The sequence below is a fragment of the Vanessa atalanta genome, chromosome 29, assembly GCF_905147765.1.
Source record: "Vanessa atalanta chromosome 29, ilVanAtal1.2, whole genome shotgun sequence".
Taxonomy (NCBI): domain Eukaryota; kingdom Metazoa; phylum Arthropoda; class Insecta; order Lepidoptera; family Nymphalidae; genus Vanessa; species Vanessa atalanta.
Genome location: NC_061899.1, coordinates 1827051 through 1847638, shown reverse-complemented (window position 1 = coordinate 1847638; position 20588 = coordinate 1827051). Strand labels below are relative to the sequence as shown.

Below are 20588 nucleotides of genomic sequence, written 5' to 3'. Positions count from 1 at the left end.
CCATTATTGGAATAAAATGACGTTCATATTTGGACTGCGTTTTTTTTTCCTAATACTATATAATCTTAGCTTATAGCTCTTAATACGTTTTGTGAAAGTAATCTTGAAGGATGATACGATAAATTTAACTGCACTGAAACTAGCCAAGATTGATTTAATCGTCACGCACGTACATCCAAATTGTTATCAACAGTTCACTGTCAGTTCACGAGTAAAACATTGTCACAACTTAATGTATTGTCTCGTGTGAACATGGCATAAAACATTAAAAAATATGATACCCACCAAGCCGCCATCTTGTCCGCTCACTCCCCGCCCGCACGTAACGAATAAAATACCGCGAAAATTGAATTTAGAACTCAGTCGTTCGCGCGAACGCATTCGAAGTTAACGGAAAGCGCGCTTGGGTTTTTTATTCTTTTTATATTCACCAAACAGGTGTTCAAGATGAAGTACCTAGTTGTCCTGGCTGTTTTCGCGTTGGCGTTCGCCGCTGAAGAGAAGGAGGAAGAACGGCCGAAGACGTTCAGACGGCTTATCCCAGCTGACGTTTTGAGAGGTCAGTGCCTTTGTGAAAATAATTTGTGTCTTATTAAAATTGTATATAATTGGCAATGTCGTTTTTAATGAGACGAAATTTTTTCATTACGTGTAAAAATTCGAATATTACAATAATTTTTAATAAAAAAAAAGAAAAAAAACAATTATAAATATAATTTTACCTATTAATTTTGTTCAATGAAAAATCCAGTTGATTTTTAACAATTAATCAAATGGATTAAATTATTTTGAATTCATTAAAAAAAAAATAATAACACTTTTAAATACATACAATACATAAATATTACTGCGTAAAATTGAATTAAAATACTTAACGAGGCTGTCTAGTTACAAATAAGTTTTAAAAGTAGCCTTTTAACATACTGCTAGTCTAAAACCTACTCTTGAAGAGGTCTATCAATAGGTAGTTAGTATAATCCTGAAGCAAATGAAAATTTATTTAATAGGTGTACCTGTTTTATGTTATATAAAGTACTACTTTGCTCACATTTTGTTCCTTAGGTTAGGTATACTAAAGTAGCATATGTCCTTCCTTTGGGTACAAGTTTACTTTCTACCAAATATCATAAAATTCGGCTTAGTGTTTTAGCCGAGAAAGCGTAACAGACAGATCTAATTTCGCTTTTATAGTATTATTAATATATATATATATATTGAGACATATAATTATTAAACATTATTAATAAAACAAACAGTCCACTTAAATTAGACATCAACGCGTGCGCATCACTAAGCGAAAATGTTATACTGGACAAGCTACACTATAATTAGACTATAAACTATTTATGTGAATAATGATTTATTTAGAGTTTATATAATTCGATAATAATTACGTATGTGTTGAGTAATAACGTTATTTAATAACAATGAATAATTTCTAATCAAATTAAATTTATTTATCGTTGTGTTTTAATAATAATTAATTGAATAATTACGAATAGATACGATCCATAATGCTTTGTTTTCTTAGATATAATTGTATATTTATAATCAGATATTACATTACATACTCAAGGGAGACAAGTCTACTGTGGCACTAGTAAAAAAATATTTATTTGATTGGCATATACTTTGAGTCGCTTATTTTTTTTTAAATTTCATAACAAGGCTGTGATCGTGTATTGATCGTTTTACTACATGCTAAGGACTTAAAGATACAGCCTTCTAATAAACTAGGCAGTTAATATGAATTACATAATCGTACGATGTATATATTATTAGTATATACTTATTATATGAGTCGTATAAATAATAAATTAAATTTTAATCTGATTTGAATATTTATTATTTTATCGTTCAAGTTTCATACTTAGAAGCGTTTGATTGTTTGATACACGATACGTAATTGAATACATTTCAAAACTTTTGTTGTTTTAACGGATCATTTTCATGATAATCTTAGGGATTTCTATCTATGTATTGCATATAAGTAACTATATATCTATGATTTTTATCTATGTTCTATATTTAAGTGACGTATAACGTGACTATAAAAAAAACGTCGATTGTTTAATGGCTGCTTTAAGGTAGAAAAATTAGAATGATAATCACGCTTTCTTTCTTCGTAATTAGTAGTCAAGTAAACAAGTAACGGTCTGAAAATGTCTCGCGATAAGTTAAGGCCTCCTTTCTATTTAAAGAGAAGGATTGGATCTTATTCCACCAATCTGCTCTAATACGCGTTGGTTGAAATTAAACAAATACTGGTTTCGTTAAACACAAAATAAATACGTAAAACATCAATGTTGTCCGTCCGAGTTTGAAACAAATATCATCAGCTAAGATGCACGCGTTCTAACCACTGGGCCATCTCGGCTTCTATATTCGTAGGTATGTCTTAAATTTGTTGTATAATATTTAAATTAAATACATTTATTTGATAGAGAATGGTCTCAATTAATCTTGACCTTGGTATTCAAGACGGCGTAAAGAAAATTATAATTGGCTTTTAAATTATTAATAATGCTGATTATTTAGTAAGTAGGGATAGCCTGTTTATGTCCCACCGTTGGGCAAAGATCTTTATTATGTACGATCCATGTAACCAGTTTCGTAGTTTTGGTAATTGCAATAAAGCACAAAGTTCCCAAAAATGCCAATATTATATTTTCAATGTCGAGACCTTATATAGATTGTTGTGAACCAAACGCTAGCGCGATTCAGAAACCTTCGTACAAATTTTCAGTACAAACATTTAACATTTTTTACGGGTAAACAAATCTAATTTCCATTTTTGAGGAGAAAGCAGTGATAGCCCAGTGTTTACAAAGCGTGAATCTTAACTAATGATTCTAAGTTTGAACCGGGGGCAAGCACCACTGAATTCATGTGGTTAATGATGTATGAATATTCAACCCGTATTATAGCGTGGTGGAGTAATCTCCAAATCGTTCCCTCAAAAAAAAATAGTAAGATGATTTATTAATAGTGGTTATCTTGTTAACGAAAGTCGATTATTAGTTTTTATTTCCAAGGGAAATCTTGATTGAGGATTTGCTTCTTGTGTGTCGAACTTAAATCCGAACTTAAAATACAAAATCAAAGATTTTATACTTATTTACGTAGTTAAGTGATGGTGAGTGTTAATACACCGTAATAATTAACAATAGATATTGTCAGTTAATATTGGTTTAAACGATGTCTTTTTAAATGTAGTTTACTATGCGACCCGTCGCTCTACAAATACTAGATATCAAAATATCGTTAAATTTATTCAGTATAAATAATAATTTCATCGTGTTAATTGAGATACTTATATAATACAATTTTACTGTCTCATAAGAATGAGTTTTATGCTGAGTCTTATGTACATTACAAAGTGACCTTTACTTATTATCAAAAAAATACTTAAGCTTGCATAGAACGATGGATTGTAAGACTCAACGATATATCTGTAATTGTACATATTATTGTCAAAAAACATTAGGGGTTTAAAAAAAGGGGCCGTCACACGACGTACGGCAGATGTAAAATATATTTTTACGATTTTTGTTTATTAAAATAATTTAAAGAGTAAAGTAAATTGAATATAGAGTAAATTTATTTTTATCCAGTCATCATTATGTATGTGTAGATATAAATATAACAACCATATAAATATATAACAAGATATAAATAACCATTTCTAATTCGATTTTCAAATATATTTTGTGTTCATAAAATATTAAATGTGTTAAATATAACTTAGGTCTCTAAAGTATATTAATATTTTTATCGTAAACTAAATCGTAGCTGGTTGCAAATCGTGCAACCAGTTGCTCAACCTAGCAATGGATGCGTTTGATTTCACATATCCTTACAACTTCCATTGCAACATAATTATGATTTCGAATTTCGTCATATAAATGTATATATTTTTAACAGAAATATATATACATTATAAACTATGACTTTGTTTAATTTTTATATATATATATATATATATCGATACAATACTGGTACATAGAATTGCATTGAAATTAGACACATGCAAATTTCCTTAAGATATTTTAAGTTTATTTCCGAGCACGAGATGAATTATAAACAAAAATTAAGCCGCAATTGAACCTTCGATAATTGGTTGGTACGCGTTCCAACCACTGGGCTATCTCGGCTCGATTTATGATTAATTTAAAGAAATAAAATAATGCTTGAAAAAAATTCAAAATATTCCACTGGTAGAAGAAATTATCTCCTCGTAAATAGGTCTGGATTATATCCCATCACACTGTTACAAATTAAAGCGGTTAAATCTCATGTCATACGCCTCGTTTGCATCTATCTACTAACTAACCCACACTGGCGTGGTCGAATAATCTTAAAACCGTATCAATACAACACAACACTAAAGCTGACGACAAAATTTTAAAAAAAAAGGTAATCGTCTCATTACTATGAACAGACAGGCATGTTAATATTTCGCAAAAATAATTACGATTCAACAGGAAATGATTGCTACCATTATCGACACTAGTTCAAGTATATAGTTTTTTTTTAATTACTTTATCGGCACTTCCTTATATATAAATTAATTTATATATTTGTTTTGGATATAAAAAGGAAATCGTTAAACTTCGTTATTAGAGTTATATTTAATTTATGTGTTATTTAGTAAAATTTTTGTTATCTTTATAATATATATATATATATATATATATATATATCGCCTATTTTTATTTATCTGTAGAAAAGGTAAAAAAAGGCGGCAAAAAATCTCCATTCGATTTATTTGCACTGAAATAAATTGTTTACGGAACAATGTGTGTATATTTGAACAACAATAAAAATACAATCGTTTTTTGACAGTTCAATCGTATTATTTTTTATCTGTCACACGAATTGGACAGAAAAAAAAGTTCCTGGTGACCTTTTTGTTGTGAAAGGTTGAGTCATATAAAGTCGAATATGGTGAGTGGTCTGAAACCAACCTTGGATTATTCTAGAAACTTCATAACGACTGAGTTACTTGGAGGCAATGAATTTTAATAACTATTTCCATTTAAATATTCTTGCTAATTCGACTTGATCTATAAGGAGTAACTTTTATGGCTGTAGGGTTCGAATCTTAGGCTATTAAATGCATTTCGATGGAATTATAAGATTAAGGAAAAGGTTAGTTTAAAATAGTTAGTATGGGAGTTAATGGAACAGTTTTTTACAAAATTTTCAAATATCGAATGTTTCCAAAATATATATTCTATTTTAGACCAAATTATATGCTATTCTTTTTTTATTGGGATAAGATTCAAGGTCTGAAAGAGTTTATAGAATTTGTATTATGATTGTGATTGTAGAATGTTTTTCGTACACGAATTTGAAAATATGCAAAGAAATTAAAAAGCAATTATAAATTCAATAATACTTTAAAAATGAAGCCCTCACAAGTTATTGTGAATTAAATATAAGGATGTATAGATATTGACTTTCGCTTTAAAAAAAAATAAACATTTACATAACCACGCAAAAAAACATTCCGTGACCACACTGAATGGAAAGTGAACGATGAGCGATTGCTTTTGCACACTTTTGTCATTTATCAGACGTTCTTGATATTTTGACATGAATATGTTAGTTTTTTTTATTTTAATTATAGATGTTGTTAATAAACGAAACTTAAAATACATTGGCAAAGGTAAAATTAATTTCAGTTATAACGTTCAAGTTTGTTACATATAATTCGTTTTTTTTTTTAAATTAAATTTTAAATCGTGACTTATGTCTGCGTTTCTAATTTAAGCTTATTTGTTTTTTTAGATGTGTGCGTGATGTTGTCTAACAGGATTTAATTTTACTCCAATAAATAGTTACGTAAGATGATTTCAGTATGTTTGTGTGTTCTGAGAATAATTAATTAGCACCAATTATCCTGTACAATACGATACTTAATTTAGGAACGGCAAATAGATAAAGCGTTTTAATTTTAAAATATTTTCAATAAAGACTCTATTGATACATGAACTAATCACAATAAATCAAACGATCATATTCGATGAAAACGTGGAACGTTCGTGTATTGAGATAAATGACAGGTTGTTTTTTTTTATTATTATAGCTGATGTAATGACACATACAGCCAAAGATAATTAATTTAAATTTATTATGCTCGAGTTTCTAACTAGTTTGAAGATATATAATTATATAAAATTCTGCGATTTATATCGTTTCATAAATTCTATATTAAAGGTCAATATAAATATATCGATTAATATATTCAAATATATGTTAATGTTCAAATTCAACCTAATTTCGTCAGAGTTTTATTAATTGAACATCAAGACAGTTGAAATATTAAAGTTTAAATAGATTTAAATCATCTCTCGTATAACCAAACAACTATTTGTTTACAATACATACATTACATTAGCAGCCTGTAAATTTCCCACTGCTGGGCTAAGGCCTCCTCTCCTTTTTGAGAAGAAGGTATGAGCATATTCCACCAAGCTGCTCCAATTATGGAATACACATGTGGCAGAATTTCGTCGAAATTAGACACATGCAGGTTTCCTCGCGATGTTTTCCTTCACCGCCGAGCACGAGATGAATTATAAACACAAATTAAGCACATGAAAATTCAGTGGTGCTTGCTTGGGTTTGAACTCGAAATCATCGGTTAAGATGCACGCGTTCTAACCACTAGCCCATCTCGGCTCACTATTTGCTTATTCGTCATGATTTTTTAAATCATATAGGAATAAATCTAAATATCCCATTGCTGGGCTAAAGCCTTCTTAAGGTGAAGATTTGAAGAATATTCCACCATGCGTGTATATATTACGTAGCAGATTTTCATTCTCTACATGCAAGCATCCTTCACTAACAAACATGTCAATTATGAACCTACAACATTCGTTTAAAATTCACATGTTTCAACCGCTAAGCTTGAATGTTCTCAGTTTGTATGTATGTTTATACAAGTCGAATTAATAGTTTTGTTTTGTAGATACGTTACTGGCGTTATATAAGGATAGAACGTCTCTTCCTCGTCTGTCATTAAAAGTGAAATCTGTCTAGAACTGTTTCTAAAGTTTTCTCGTTTGTGTTTCTAAGTGTTTGTAATTTATCTAGTTACCAACAATTATAAACCTGTAAGGAAATGCACTTAGTCAATATTATTGCAGATATCGATCTAATTATAACAAATCTGTTATTTGTTGAAGTATAATCCAAGCTGATTGTCAAACGTGTTCGGAAATTTACATGAAGATAGCTTTGGTGGAATGATTTATTTTAAGTATAAGCTGCCACCGGTTCGGAATGTAGATTCTACAGAATCGACAAGAAATTCAGTAGTTACATAACATACAGCCACACTAAAATACAAATTGAATATATATCTAACGTCACACTACAAAAAAACGAGCTAATTTTAATATTTTGGTGTGCGTGACAGCTACACTTGACATACGCCAAACGCCATACTACTTTACTTGTGTGCGTGTACTTAGTGGTCAACAGTTGGCCTCTATCTTTCGGCGCGTTCTCTTTGATAATCTGTCTAGACATAGTAATTCATTTAAAAAAAAAACAATGAAGTAAATCTTCTTCTGAGCCGAGATGGCCCAGTGGTTAGAACACGTGCATCTTAACCGATGGTTGCGGTTTCATACCCAGGCAAGCATTGATTTCATGTGCTTAATTTGTGTTTATAATTCATCTCGTGCTCGGCGGTGAAGGAAAACATCGCGAGGAAACCTGCATGTAGTTAATTTTAACGAAATTCTGCCACATCTGTATTCCACCAACCCGCCAATGTGGGTATAATATATTCCACCACGCTGCTCCAATGAGCAGCGTGGTGGAATATGCTCATACCTTCTAGGCCTTAGCCAAGCAGTGGGAAATTTACAGGCTGTTAATGTAAATGTAATGTAATGTAAATCTTCAGTTCATATTCATCGTTAGTCGAAACGTCAAAAAATATTTAATGTGACGTCTGTAATCGTTCACTGTCACGTCAAGTGTTATAATTTTTAAAAAGTAATAAATGATAAACTTCGATTCAATTCTTAGTTGAATGGCGTAAATAAATTTTCCAAAATCGTTTCATAAATGACCGAGTTCTTGGGTAATTTTATTAAATTATTCACATATCTATACCAATTAACTTTATTACGCATATTTTGCATGTTTAATTGGTAATTTTCCGGTCGTTTTGCCGCCATCAATTTTCATTGCAGCCATCTTTGATTGCGTTCGGTAACTTTGCGTAATACAGCAAGCCAGTGATCTATTGTTTTGTAATAAAAAGAATTATTTATTTCTTTCGTTTTAAATCTTTATTATATATATATATTTAATACGCGAATTTTTTCTATATATATATTTTCTATATATATATTATATATATATATATATATATATATATATATATATATATATATATATATATATATATAAATTTTTCCCGTACGAAATAGAGACTGACAACTAGTAATAGTCAGTAAAATGCAATATTTATTTAATGTTGTACAAACACTCATTACGTCTTAAATTCATAATTGTTTTAACATTAAAACGTTATAAAATCAGTACATGACTAAAGACATAATGGCCGTTTGAAATGTCGCCTTTCACAATCACCGTTTAAAATTAAATCGAATCAGAAATTTGTTCAGATAAATCACAGTTACACATGAAAGAGATCGAACGCGTAGTGAAAGTTAGAAGTTTCTAGAAGTGTTAGAATGTAGGGCGGTTAATCCGAAGACGGATTTTGTGTCGTAATCACTTGTGTAACACTCAGTTGCATTTTTGCAAATGGCCGCTCTCGTTTATAATGTGACAAATTTTAATATTAATTTTAGATATAACTAAAAATATTACTAAACCGATGTTTATCGTTAATTTTATTGCCATTCTATCGTGTCATTAAAAAAAAATATAATAAATGTTACCCAATCCCAAATAAACATTCAGAACACATTTAAATTATATAAGATTTTTTTTCTCGTTAACAAGACATTCGTAGATAATGTCGAAATGTCGAGCTCCACCAAATAAAAATAAAATACATGGTATATATCCCGTTTTAAATACTGATAGTTACATTTAAATTAAATTTAAAACTTAATCATTCATTGTTTTACCTTCGGACATTAAACGTTCTAATAAAAAATAAAAAAAAAACCCGCCAATTCCTTTGTCATTTTGACATTTACTAATGCATTTCAAAGAGAATGCGTTTTAATGCAATATCGTGAATCAGCCAACCTTGGATGCAACTATAAAGTCCATTCACCACATGAGTAATCGTTTTATATCGGCTTAACTTAATATAAAGGCGGTTCCAGACATTCGTTCTTTGACAAAAAAAAGGTTTTAACATTGATTAACTAATTATTAATTAAAAAAAAAAAATTATGGCATTTTTTGGCAAAAGAGCATATGGGCCACCTGATGGTAAGTGGTCACCACCGCCCACAGACAAAGGCGTTGTAAGAAATATTAACCATTCCTTACATCACCTATGCGCCACCAACCATGGGAGCTAAGATGTTATGTCTCTTGTGCCTGTGATTACACTGGCTCACTCACCCTTCTAACCGGAACACAACAATACAGTGTACTATTATTAGGCGGTAGAATATCTGGTGAGTGGGTGGTACCTACCCAGATGGGCTTGCACAAAGCCCTACCACCAAGTAATTTTTATATTCATACAAAAAATATAAAAGTAAATAATTTATTAGTAATCTAATTTAAGTGGGTAAGTACCACCCACTCTTTAGATAATCTCCCGTCAAACGGCAATACTTAGAACAGTTATGTTCCGGGTGAGTAAGCCGATATAACTACAAACACAAAGGACATCATCTTAACTGACAAGGTTGACTGCGCCTTGGAGATTCAAGTATTAGTTAATATTTAATGTCTATGGGTGGTAGTGACCACTTACCATCAGGTGGCCCATTTCTTCGCCTATGTATATAAATAAATTACTTATGCAAACAAATATTTACTTTATTTTAATAATAGTTTAGTAATAAATTGTATATACAATACAAACCAAACATATATGTATATAATGAAAATAAAATACTCTATTTAAGTAGGCTCGTACAAGTACTTTTGAAACGTCATTTTCAAGGTCAAAATTTGATATAGATTTTGTTTAAATTCTGAGTGAGCCAGTGTACTTAAACACACGATATACAATATCAAATAAAAAATAAAAATAATAATTATGTTTTAATTATTTTTTTTTATATCGCTTTATATAGCGTTTTATAGTATAGTTAATACACAAAATATGCCTTACGACCCAATTATAAAAGAACAGGTAACAACGTAACGTAACGTACGTGTAATGAATAATACAATACTTTCTGACGTTGCATCATTATTTAACATTTTAACGTTATTTTAATATTCATTGAATGTCCAACTGTATCTCATAAACTCGTATAAATTATATTTAAATACACACGATATATACAGACGATAAGTACTGGATGTATACAATATACCGCCCCGATGTCAGTCGGGTTAATTTTATATGAAGATTCCGATCGCAGCGCCATCTACGGTCCAAAAAATAGTTACGTACATATGTACAAAAAAATCATATATATATAGATGTACCTACATACATATTGTGTTAGCAATTTCAATTACTCGTATCGGCCATAAAAAATGGTAAATTCTGAGTAGTTAACTGTCTAAGCACGGAAGATATTAGTTTTAAAACCAATAAAAAAAATTGTTTTCGATATTATCCAATACTAACTAATTTTTTAGATACGAATAAACGTGAACTTTCACGGAAGACCTTCTAGTATAAATTTATTACATAAATTCAGATGTCTGCCTCGAGTTTAAGCCCAGAATCATCGATTAAGATTCACGTCTTGTAAACACTGGCCAATCAGGGCTAATAAAACGCATTTAAAACAAAACCTAATCAGTAAACAGTTGAGTTTATTAAACGCGATTCAAAATCGATTTTAAACGAATAATCTAGAAATTATTACAAAACGAATCCGACGCTTACATATTAAGCTGGGTGTGGTAAAGCTTATTTGAATCTAGATTCTAGACCAGGGCCGGTCACGCGAGACATTTTCACACATTCCAATTTATGCGCCTTATTAACAAGACCATACGACACATAGTCCTTTGACGCTTCAATGTTGCAAGTTTTATAATACATTACAAAAAGCAATACGTGTTGTATACTCGTTGACTACTTTCACAAATATATTAATTAATGTGTCTGTTTGTTCCTAATTATCTCAATAATTATTGATGATTTTTTTCATATTTTATACATTATATATTTGTTTATTATACGTTTATTCAAAGCGTGAGGAAAACTGCTTTGTATGATATTGTGTCACATGTTCATCCCGCAGTGGAGGCGTAATGGATTAAGCTCTAAGCCTTCTTCTAAAAGAGCTTTAGCTCAGCAGGACTATTGCAGGTTCGAACTTTATCAGAGGCTGTCGGCCAACTTAATCAGGGTTAATAAGAATATTAGTAATCTCCTAAATATATGGTATAATATTATTAATAAAACAAAAATACTTTTAATAAATTTATTAAAATAATATATGAGTTAATACCAAAATACTTTTTCAATTTCTGGTTTGCAATGGTAGGTACTCCGTATCGCGCGCTGCTTCCCGCCAAAAATTAAAGACCGATTTGACAGCTCGACGTAATGACGTTCGGAAAGTTTGACTAGCTCTCCTTATAGTCAACAATTTATACTAATAATAAATACGAAAGTAACTCTCTCTGTTACCACTTCACGTCCAAACCTCTGAACCGATTTAGATGAAATTTGGTATTGAGATAGTTTGAGTCCCCGGGAAGGACATAGGCTATATAGTTTTTTGTAATTCAACCCTCGAGAGGGTAAAATGTGGGATGACGGTTTGGTCAAGTTTATTTAAATATAGGATTTAGATTTAGCTAGTAACATATTTTCAGTTAGGTGTATGTATTATTCTGTTCGATATATATTTAAATTTATATTATAAATCTGTTGAGATTGTATGTTTCAATGTATCTTAGAAACTACACTAAGATTTTAAAACTATATGTTAATAATGTTTTTATTAAATATGTAAACTTATTTTTATAATTTTTATTTTAGATTTCCCCGGAATGTGCTTCGCATCAACTCGCTGTGCCACCGTCGAGCCCACAAACTCCTGGGACCTTGCTCCATTCTGCGGCCGCAGTACCTGCGTCATCAGTGAAGACGTGCCTCCCAGGCTTCTGGAACTCGTCGAGGACTGCGGACCCCTCCCGATCGCTAACCCCAAATGCAAACTTGACACTGGTAAGTTTAAGAAATAAAATAATTAAAATTTGCAATAAAGAAGTTAGATAATTCTAAATTATTTGATTTTGCTTGGTGGTGCCTTATAAAATAGGCAGGCAAATGGTAAGTGGTCACCCCCCCCCCTAAATATTGTCTCTCTAAGCCATATTAACAATTCCTACCCCCACCAGGTACATCATCAAATATATCAGTTTGATAGCTGTAATTTTTTTTATTTTATTTTTTATCTTTTGTTTAAATTTAGAAGTACATAATGTAAGTATCATCCTTTTTTATTTTACAGACAAAACCAACAAAACTGCTCCATTCCCTGGTTGCTGCCCGATCTTCACCTGCGAGGATGGCGTCAAGTTAGAATACCCAGAACTCCCCACCCCTCCCCCAGAAGACGAGAAGAAAACGGAGGAGACGAAAGCCTAAATTAAAAAAAAAAATAGTTTTTAAATTTATTAGTTATCTGTGAATGAACGCACAATTGACATTCCACTTTCCCGCGTCCATTTAATTTTGTTTTCCAACAATTACGTTTTCAATAGCCGATCGTTGTTTACTTATAAACGTGATATTTTTTTTCACCGCTTTCTAATTTTAGTATAACAATTAACTATTGTTCGAAATTCAAAGCGGTTTCCTATTTCCGGTCCCATTCAAACGATGACAAAACTTACGTCCTTTGTTAACAGCATAGTTTTAATGTTGTTGTCACGTAGCCATTTTGGTTTTTTTAGAAGTTTATCGGTTTTTTTTACTTGAATACCTGCCTATTATAAGTAAAGTTTGTGATATTGTGATTAAAAATAGAAAAGAGATTCAATAAAAAATACAAAATTTCTAATATCGAATTTTATTTACGGCCCATTAATTACCCCTCTTTTGATTAAATGATCATTGACCAGATGTTTACAATAATTTTATCACTAGCAATCCGTTTCAGCTACAGATAGACCTTTCAATGGAAGTAGGAAAAAAGATAAACAAACCTTAGATTTACGTATTTCATGCGATTTGCTAATAACTCAGCCATGTTGTGCACTACTAAGAGTTTATGATTAATATATCATTAATTATAAAACAACAATATTACACTTAACTACTTATTTTTACTTTAATTTCACTTCCAATTTCACACAGGTTCGTCGACGTTCAAAACGCCATTTTTTCGCAAATCCATAGTGAATATCACAGATTAATCAAGCTCTCGACCAATGATATCGCGTCAATTTGCTGTCAAATTTTGTTTATTTGGCTTTTTTCCTGTTATGATTCGAATAGAGTATACATAGTTTGAGTTTGAGTAGAGCAGTGGACGGCAAAAGGTTAACAAAACCGTCAGTCTCATTGACCATTGAATCAATTTATGACTATAATTAAGTATTTATTTAAACTAATCTTATAAATGAGAAAGTTATTCTGTCTGTTGCTCTTTCATGACCGAAACCACTGAACCGAATTTCATTAAATTAGGTATGAAGCAAGTTTTAACTCCAAGGAGAGACAAAGGCTACTTTTATATGCGTAGCCCTTGACGACCAACTGCTTAAACACTAGCAAAACCGCGGACGATAGCTAGTATATTATATATTTATTGAAGGATTGAGGACTAAAGGACTATGTGGTCTTTGTGATGATGATGATTCTGACCAAACGTGGTCGTTACCAATATTCTTAATGAAGACTAGTCGAGTTCGTATGAGATTATTAGTCATAGTACTCCTCACTCTCATAATCTTTTTTTTTCCGCTGGAAAAACTCATTACTTTTTTATGAAACTCGCTGGTGCCCAGGACGATTAGCGCGCACCAGTACACCATGATAACCCATTAAGAAACCAGAGATTCCCTCTTCGACTTTGTTTTCGCACCGTGACACTTTCATAATCTGATACAATCCGATAGAGACGAAGACGTTTCTGGTGCAAGGCCTTCCCTAGACAACACTGCTAATTTTTAAGCTCAGAACTACATCTGATTTTTTTTAAATAATTTGCCTTTGTATCTGTAATCTTGACCACTAGAGCTACAAAATTAATACTTATCTTTTCTAAATCCACTTATATCAGAGTAAGTAAGTATAGCTCCTTAGATTTACCTTAACCGATCCGTAGGTGCCTTAAGCACGTCCTATACGTCCCTGTTGATAGACTAACATTGATCTACTAGGTAACTGTATTATGTATACACGCACCGAGGTCATTTATATCGACTCGCCGACGCCTAGGTATATGCATCCGTCATTCCTTCCTCCCGAAGTCGACGGTGTCGTAAAACTAGGTCCAGGCTTTCAGCATGAACTCTTAGGACGTGCGTATTCTAACCCTTAAGTGGGCTACTAAGACCAGGCTTGAGTATTTTAACTCCCCCCCCCCCCCCCCATGTGACGCTGTATAGGCCATTGGGTACAAAACAACACTAATTTAATTAATTTTAGTTTATTATAGAGCTGATTTATCCGAACGATTTATGGTCCAGTTTACTCACAATTAACCTTCCTACTTTTATCCCCTTTAATGTTGAGATTTGTCATTTCGTGAGAGTTAAGAAAAAACTTTTATGAATGGATTACGTTACAAATTTCAGTGCCTTTTTGTCTTTGCGTTTATAGTAGAATCATAAATATTTTATGATATTTTCTAAATATGTTTATCTAAATAAAAATGAATATTAACTCAATAATTTATTTGGGAATAATTAATTTCACAAGTATAATAAATACATAATACATTAATTCTCAACACTTTAAATACGTATTATATAAACATACAGCTATTTGGTATAATTTTAAATTAGACAAAATCAAATTGAATATTCATTATAACACGGCAGAAAAACTATGTTTTTTTTTTTTTGACAAAACTACGTAATTAATTATAGACAAGCCAATCATTACGGTAACAGTCTATATAAATACAATTTTTTAACATTTTTTTTTTTTAACTATATCTAAACACAGACTTATTATTATTATGATATTATATATTTTTAAAACATTATTATATGTTAAAATAATCAACTATATCGTTAAATCACAATTCTCCTAATAATTATTTTATATTGCACAAAATAGACATCGATCGCATTGCATTTATATTTTGAGCCGTCGTTTTACCAACAAGCAATCATTTAAAATGGCCGACCGTCGAAAGCGCGCGAAAACTTTGACAAATATCGATGTAGAAAGTTTTAAAATCGGATATATATTTTATTAATTTAAAAATTGAACTGAACAAATATATTTATTATATTAAAACATTTATGCGAAAAATACATTTATATTTAATAGTTTTCATGAAAATATATTTGAGTATGTCAATGCGAAAATGTTATGTTTAAGTTTTTACTAAGTTGTTTTTTTTTTTTTATTTCGTAACCAAATAGTTTTGCACTAATAATTTGCAGAACTGTATATAAATGATCTAGAAAAAAATATTAATAGTTTTCAATAAAAGAGATCAAATAATTTTGCATCGACATACTCGTTTGTGCTACTATTTTGACGAAACATAAAAAAATGATATGTCAATATATTGTACATTAACAACGACTGAAATAAATAATTTAGAAAGAATAAATTACGACCTTTATCCTATTTTATATAAAAAAAAATAAGAGGTAGAGTAAGGAAGATAAAAATGATTGATTCGATTTCAAAACCTTAATAAGTATGAAAATAGCACTGGTTCTCAAACTTTGCATGACGTCACCATTAAAATATTCCTATTTTATATACATTTATAGAATAATTCCTCTCATATTGACCTTTTTTTATTATACTTATATTAAATACATTTTTTAATTTTACTACCGAAGATATGCTTCAAACAATGAAGTGTTATGTTAACTTTCCTAACACCGAACTAGGTGATCAGTAGAAATGAAAGAGAACACAATATGACAGTATTCTGTCTCTTTCTATCATACGACACACGATAATAACTGCAGAACACCTGATCACGTAGTTCAATTATAATCCATATCAATCCAATTTGTACAGATGTAAACAATGACCTCTCAAATTTGACATGTACTATAACGGCATCAATATATAACGTTTGTTTATTGAATGTTTTAAATACGGAATTATAACCATCTAAACATATTACTTAGTCGTTGCGAGATTACATAAGGAATATCACTTCCTTTATCTGAATGTAGACTGGAATATTATTGTTATGAACTGGAGATACATTGTGTTGTTCAAACATTATTGAGACTTGGTTGGCATGTTACACTTGTACACATTGAACGGGATCACGTGCATGCTTAACACTAAATAAGCGTTTGCGCACATTGATAAGAAAAAATATTATTTCAAAATGCATAGCAAAAATAATAAGAAGCACTTTATCATAATCTCCCACTAACGCTACACGCATCCAAAAACCCAGGAGTAAAAAATATATCAGCATACTATGTAGAATATTATATTAATCACCGATTCTATGTCTGAGCCCACCTTAAAATCTAGATCAGATCTAATATGCTCCAAAAACGTTGTCACGTACTAAATATGGTATTGATTGCATCGACACTGGTTCTCAAACTGTGCCCCCCGACAAATCATATAAGGTAAAACTACGTTTTACGCACTACGTAAACAGTATCTAACTAGTATCGGTATGACCAATAACGACTCAGATAACTATTTCTAAGAATAATCTTAACGATTAAATTTTAATTTTATTTTGTTGGCAATTTCCTAAAATCGGGTTTCGAAGCTCGGTTAGGGGGTAAAAAATTTCATTATTGTTTTATTATTCTGTTTAGTTTTGCTACTGTGTCACATTTGTAGCCGATCTAACCACTATAACAACACCCTACTCTTTCGACGCTCTGGGCTACACGTCGAAGTATGTAGAGCACTATGACTCTTATAACGTCGCGATATGGGCGTTAATTGAACGTCAAAGTGAAGCCCATAGTGTGTATAAAGTATTCTACGAATACCTATAAAATCTTTATAAATGTATACAGTATTGAAAACTGATTATCAACATCGATTCGAACTAATTATATATCTATAAATAAGCTTCGTAACATTATAACAAGAAGCAAGAAATGTATTTTAATAATATATATGTACATAATATATAAATAATTACTAATTTAAACTAACAATAACTACACTGTCAATTTCTAGGGTATCGATTACACGGATATAGTATGTTGCCATGAAATACTAACATTTCGTATCAGATAATGTTTTTTTTTTTTTCTATATATTTTTTTCTAAATTGAAAACGTAATTTTTTGACACTTGCGTTATTGGCAGTTATTTATTTTTCATTTTTAATTCCATCACGCAAAAAAAGTATATATATTTATATTTAAAAAAAAAAATACGAACTAAAATCACCTACTCATTTTGTGCGATACTATGCGACCTTTAATAATATTTTTTCTACAGTTTAACAATTATTAATAATCTATTAAAACCTTAACATTGATTTTCTAACATACAACGTCGAATTTTATGAATTAGTTTTAAAACGTCAGCGTAATTGTCAAAGTTGTTTAAAAAATCTGTCGTTAAAATTCTTAAAATGTAAATGATATATATTTTTTAACTACAAATAAATAATCAAAAAAACGTTGTCCAAAAATGAAAATAGTAGCACCAAAGATGTTTGTTCACGTGTTACAAAACGGTAAGAAATATAAAAATTACATAGAACTTTTGAGTGCATATTACCTCATTTAGAGAAATTTTTGTATCTTGTTGAAAATATCATTAACTAATTTCCAATACATCAAAAATAGACTAGCATTAGCAAATAAAAATAGACTACTTTCAATTAAAGACAAATAAATATATTTAAATTACTTTAGACATAAATTAATAATAATTATTCTAAAGATTGTAGTTAAATATTAAAAATAAAGTTAGCAAAATCATCACTGTGTGTTTTTTCTCGTAAAAAATTGTCAGGCGTTATTTAAAAAAAAAATACATATTTATTTTGACTTTTATACTCTTAAACAGACATACAAGTTCACATAAAATAGAAATACCAACAAAATACAATAAAAACTCGTCATTTCAGATTTATCATAAAAATCTTAACAATTCGCCGTATGGCTAAGAAACTTTGATGTTCAACGTTTCCATAATATAAGGCGTCTTATTAATAAACGCGCAGTAACAACATATTCCTAACGCTTTGTCACTGTCTAACATACGTAACAATTGATTTAGTTAGAGAAGGACAGATATAGTGAAAGAAGTTCACGTTTATTAATAAGGATTAAATTTTTCCTTTCAGAATAGATGACAAGTACGAATCAGGTGAAATTTAGCTGTCGATATCATAGCGAAAATGATCATTTTTTTTTTCATTCAATTCATTTTTTTAATACTAACCCGCACTGAGAAAACTCCAAGATTTTGCTTAAAAGAAAGGAGGTCATTGGTGAAGATCCATAAATTTAAAGTGTTAAAATATGTTCTATCATAAAATGAGATACAATTCTAAAATTATTGAAAATATACAATAGAAATAATACAAAAGTAACGTTCGTTTCAGCAATATCTTAAGCCATGATATCGACGAAGAGGTTCGAATATTAATCTTTTATTTAACCATTCAGTCTTATGACGTTTTGAATTTATCTGATAAGGGGCATTATCATCCACAAGACAAAACTTATGATTTATATGTCTTCTATCAAAAGTTAATTTCAACGAATTTTTTAGTAGCACAAATATTCAATGTTTTATTCGATTCAACAATAAAATAACTGTCATTATAATAACTCTAATTAATTATTATTATTTTTTACTAATAAACGTCTTGTCTAAAAAATTATGACCCCCATACACTTAATATTGCTCGTCAAATAGATATAACGCTAAGAAAATTCAAAGAGCGATCTCTGTCTAACCTATAGTGTTATTTCTTTCTAACACGCATCAATGTATGGGGTTTAAATGACCCCATGTCAACGATTTACTCAGGTTTCAAGCGGTGCCATTGTACGATGGTCTGTCGAGGTTTGGTGATCATATCTTGCCAGTGTTTTGTTTCTGTGGCGCCAGAGCCGTTTTTCCCTGGAAAGGAGAAGAAAGTTTAAATTTATTCTTATATTAATACATATATTACAGATCAGATAATTCAGAGGCCTCTCTGATGATCTGATGAATCCTTTGTGCGCGAGTCGGACGAGGTGAACAGCAGCAGGTACACACATTTCTTTATATCGAGCAAAAATAGGCAATAAGTGGCGTTTTTTGTATGGGATGCCCCCTTAAATATTTATTTATTTATTTATTTATCCTTTATTGCACCTAAACTTAAAACTAAAAATTACATTATTGCTACACAAAGTTGCATGAGGTGCAACAGGCGGCCTTATCGCTCAGCAGCGATCTCTTCCAGGCAACCTTTGGGCAGAGGATCATAATATTTACATATATGGGAAGGGTACAGTAATTTAAGTCATAATATAATACTTACATAATATAAAATTACACAATACACAGATAACAATAAATATATATAATAAATATATATAAATATATACTATAATAAATATTTACATAAATAAATAAATAAAATATATATATATAAAAAAAAGGAGATATAACAGAACAAAAAATTATCAAATATTTATTTTATTTTAATTTTTTTATTAAAGTTAAAATAAAACTGAGTATTTTGTGAATATTTGACTACCTTAATGACATCGAGCAGAGAAGGCAAAAAAATCACGTTAGTTGTATGCTCTCCTTAAATATTCATTTTTTATTTTGTTTTTAGTATTTGTTGTTATAGCGGCAACAGAATAGATAATTTTTTAAAAATTCAACTGTCTAGCTATCGCAGTTCTTGAGATACAGCCTGTTGAGAGACAGAGGGACGGACAGACAGTGAAGTCTTAGTAATAAGGTCCTGTTTTTATCTTTTCGGTACATAACCCAAAAAAGGTGTTGGATGTTTGTGTTCAAAAGGTTATTATAGACTTAGAGAAAATTTAATGATTTTTTTTCACCAAGTCCTTTCAGATTTGTGCCCCCAGCGCTCTGGAATGCTCACTAAAAATAACGCTACCCACTCCGACTCTAAGGAGGACATCACGGGATGGATTAAGCATGCAACCATGACAACCCGAATTTTTTATTAACTTAGTAATTCTGATTTTACAGATATTTTGAATTGTTTGAAAAGGAGCTATCTGAGGAAATCGGCTGTCATGGTATGGGCATGTTATGCGGAGGAATGAGGACCATGTTGTGAGAAAGGTTATGAGAATGGATGTAGGTGGAT

The 20588-nt window shown here is 30.5% G+C and overlaps 2 protein-coding genes across 4 annotated transcripts in view; one reads left to right on the top strand and one right to left on the bottom strand.

Moving 5' to 3' along the window:
• The first annotated feature begins 357 nt into the window (after positions 1 to 357).
• On the top strand, positions 358 to 12814 carry LOC125075047. The gene is made up of 3 exons (XM_047686601.1): positions 358 to 559; positions 12137 to 12325; positions 12612 to 12814. Exons 1-3 carry the CDS (start codon positions 448 to 450, stop codon positions 12746 to 12748), a joined length of 438 nt encoding a protein of 145 aa, XP_047542557.1. The 5' UTR covers positions 358 to 447; the 3' UTR covers positions 12749 to 12814.
• A 5447-nt stretch (positions 12815 to 18261) lies between these two features.
• LOC125075001 (synaptotagmin-7) overlaps positions 18262 to 20588 on the bottom strand; it is a 322472-nt gene continuing 320145 nt past the window's right edge. For 2 of the 3 annotated variants that reach the window (XM_047686532.1, XM_047686533.1), the window contains one exon: positions 18263 to 19372. In XM_047686532.1, the coding sequence (XP_047542488.1) occupies positions 19272 to 19372 (101 nt within the window). In that variant the 3' untranslated portion in view covers positions 18263 to 19271. Of the gene's footprint in view, positions 19373 to 20588 lie in introns of all 3 variants that reach the window. The other variant, XM_047686531.1, reaches the window with a different exon arrangement.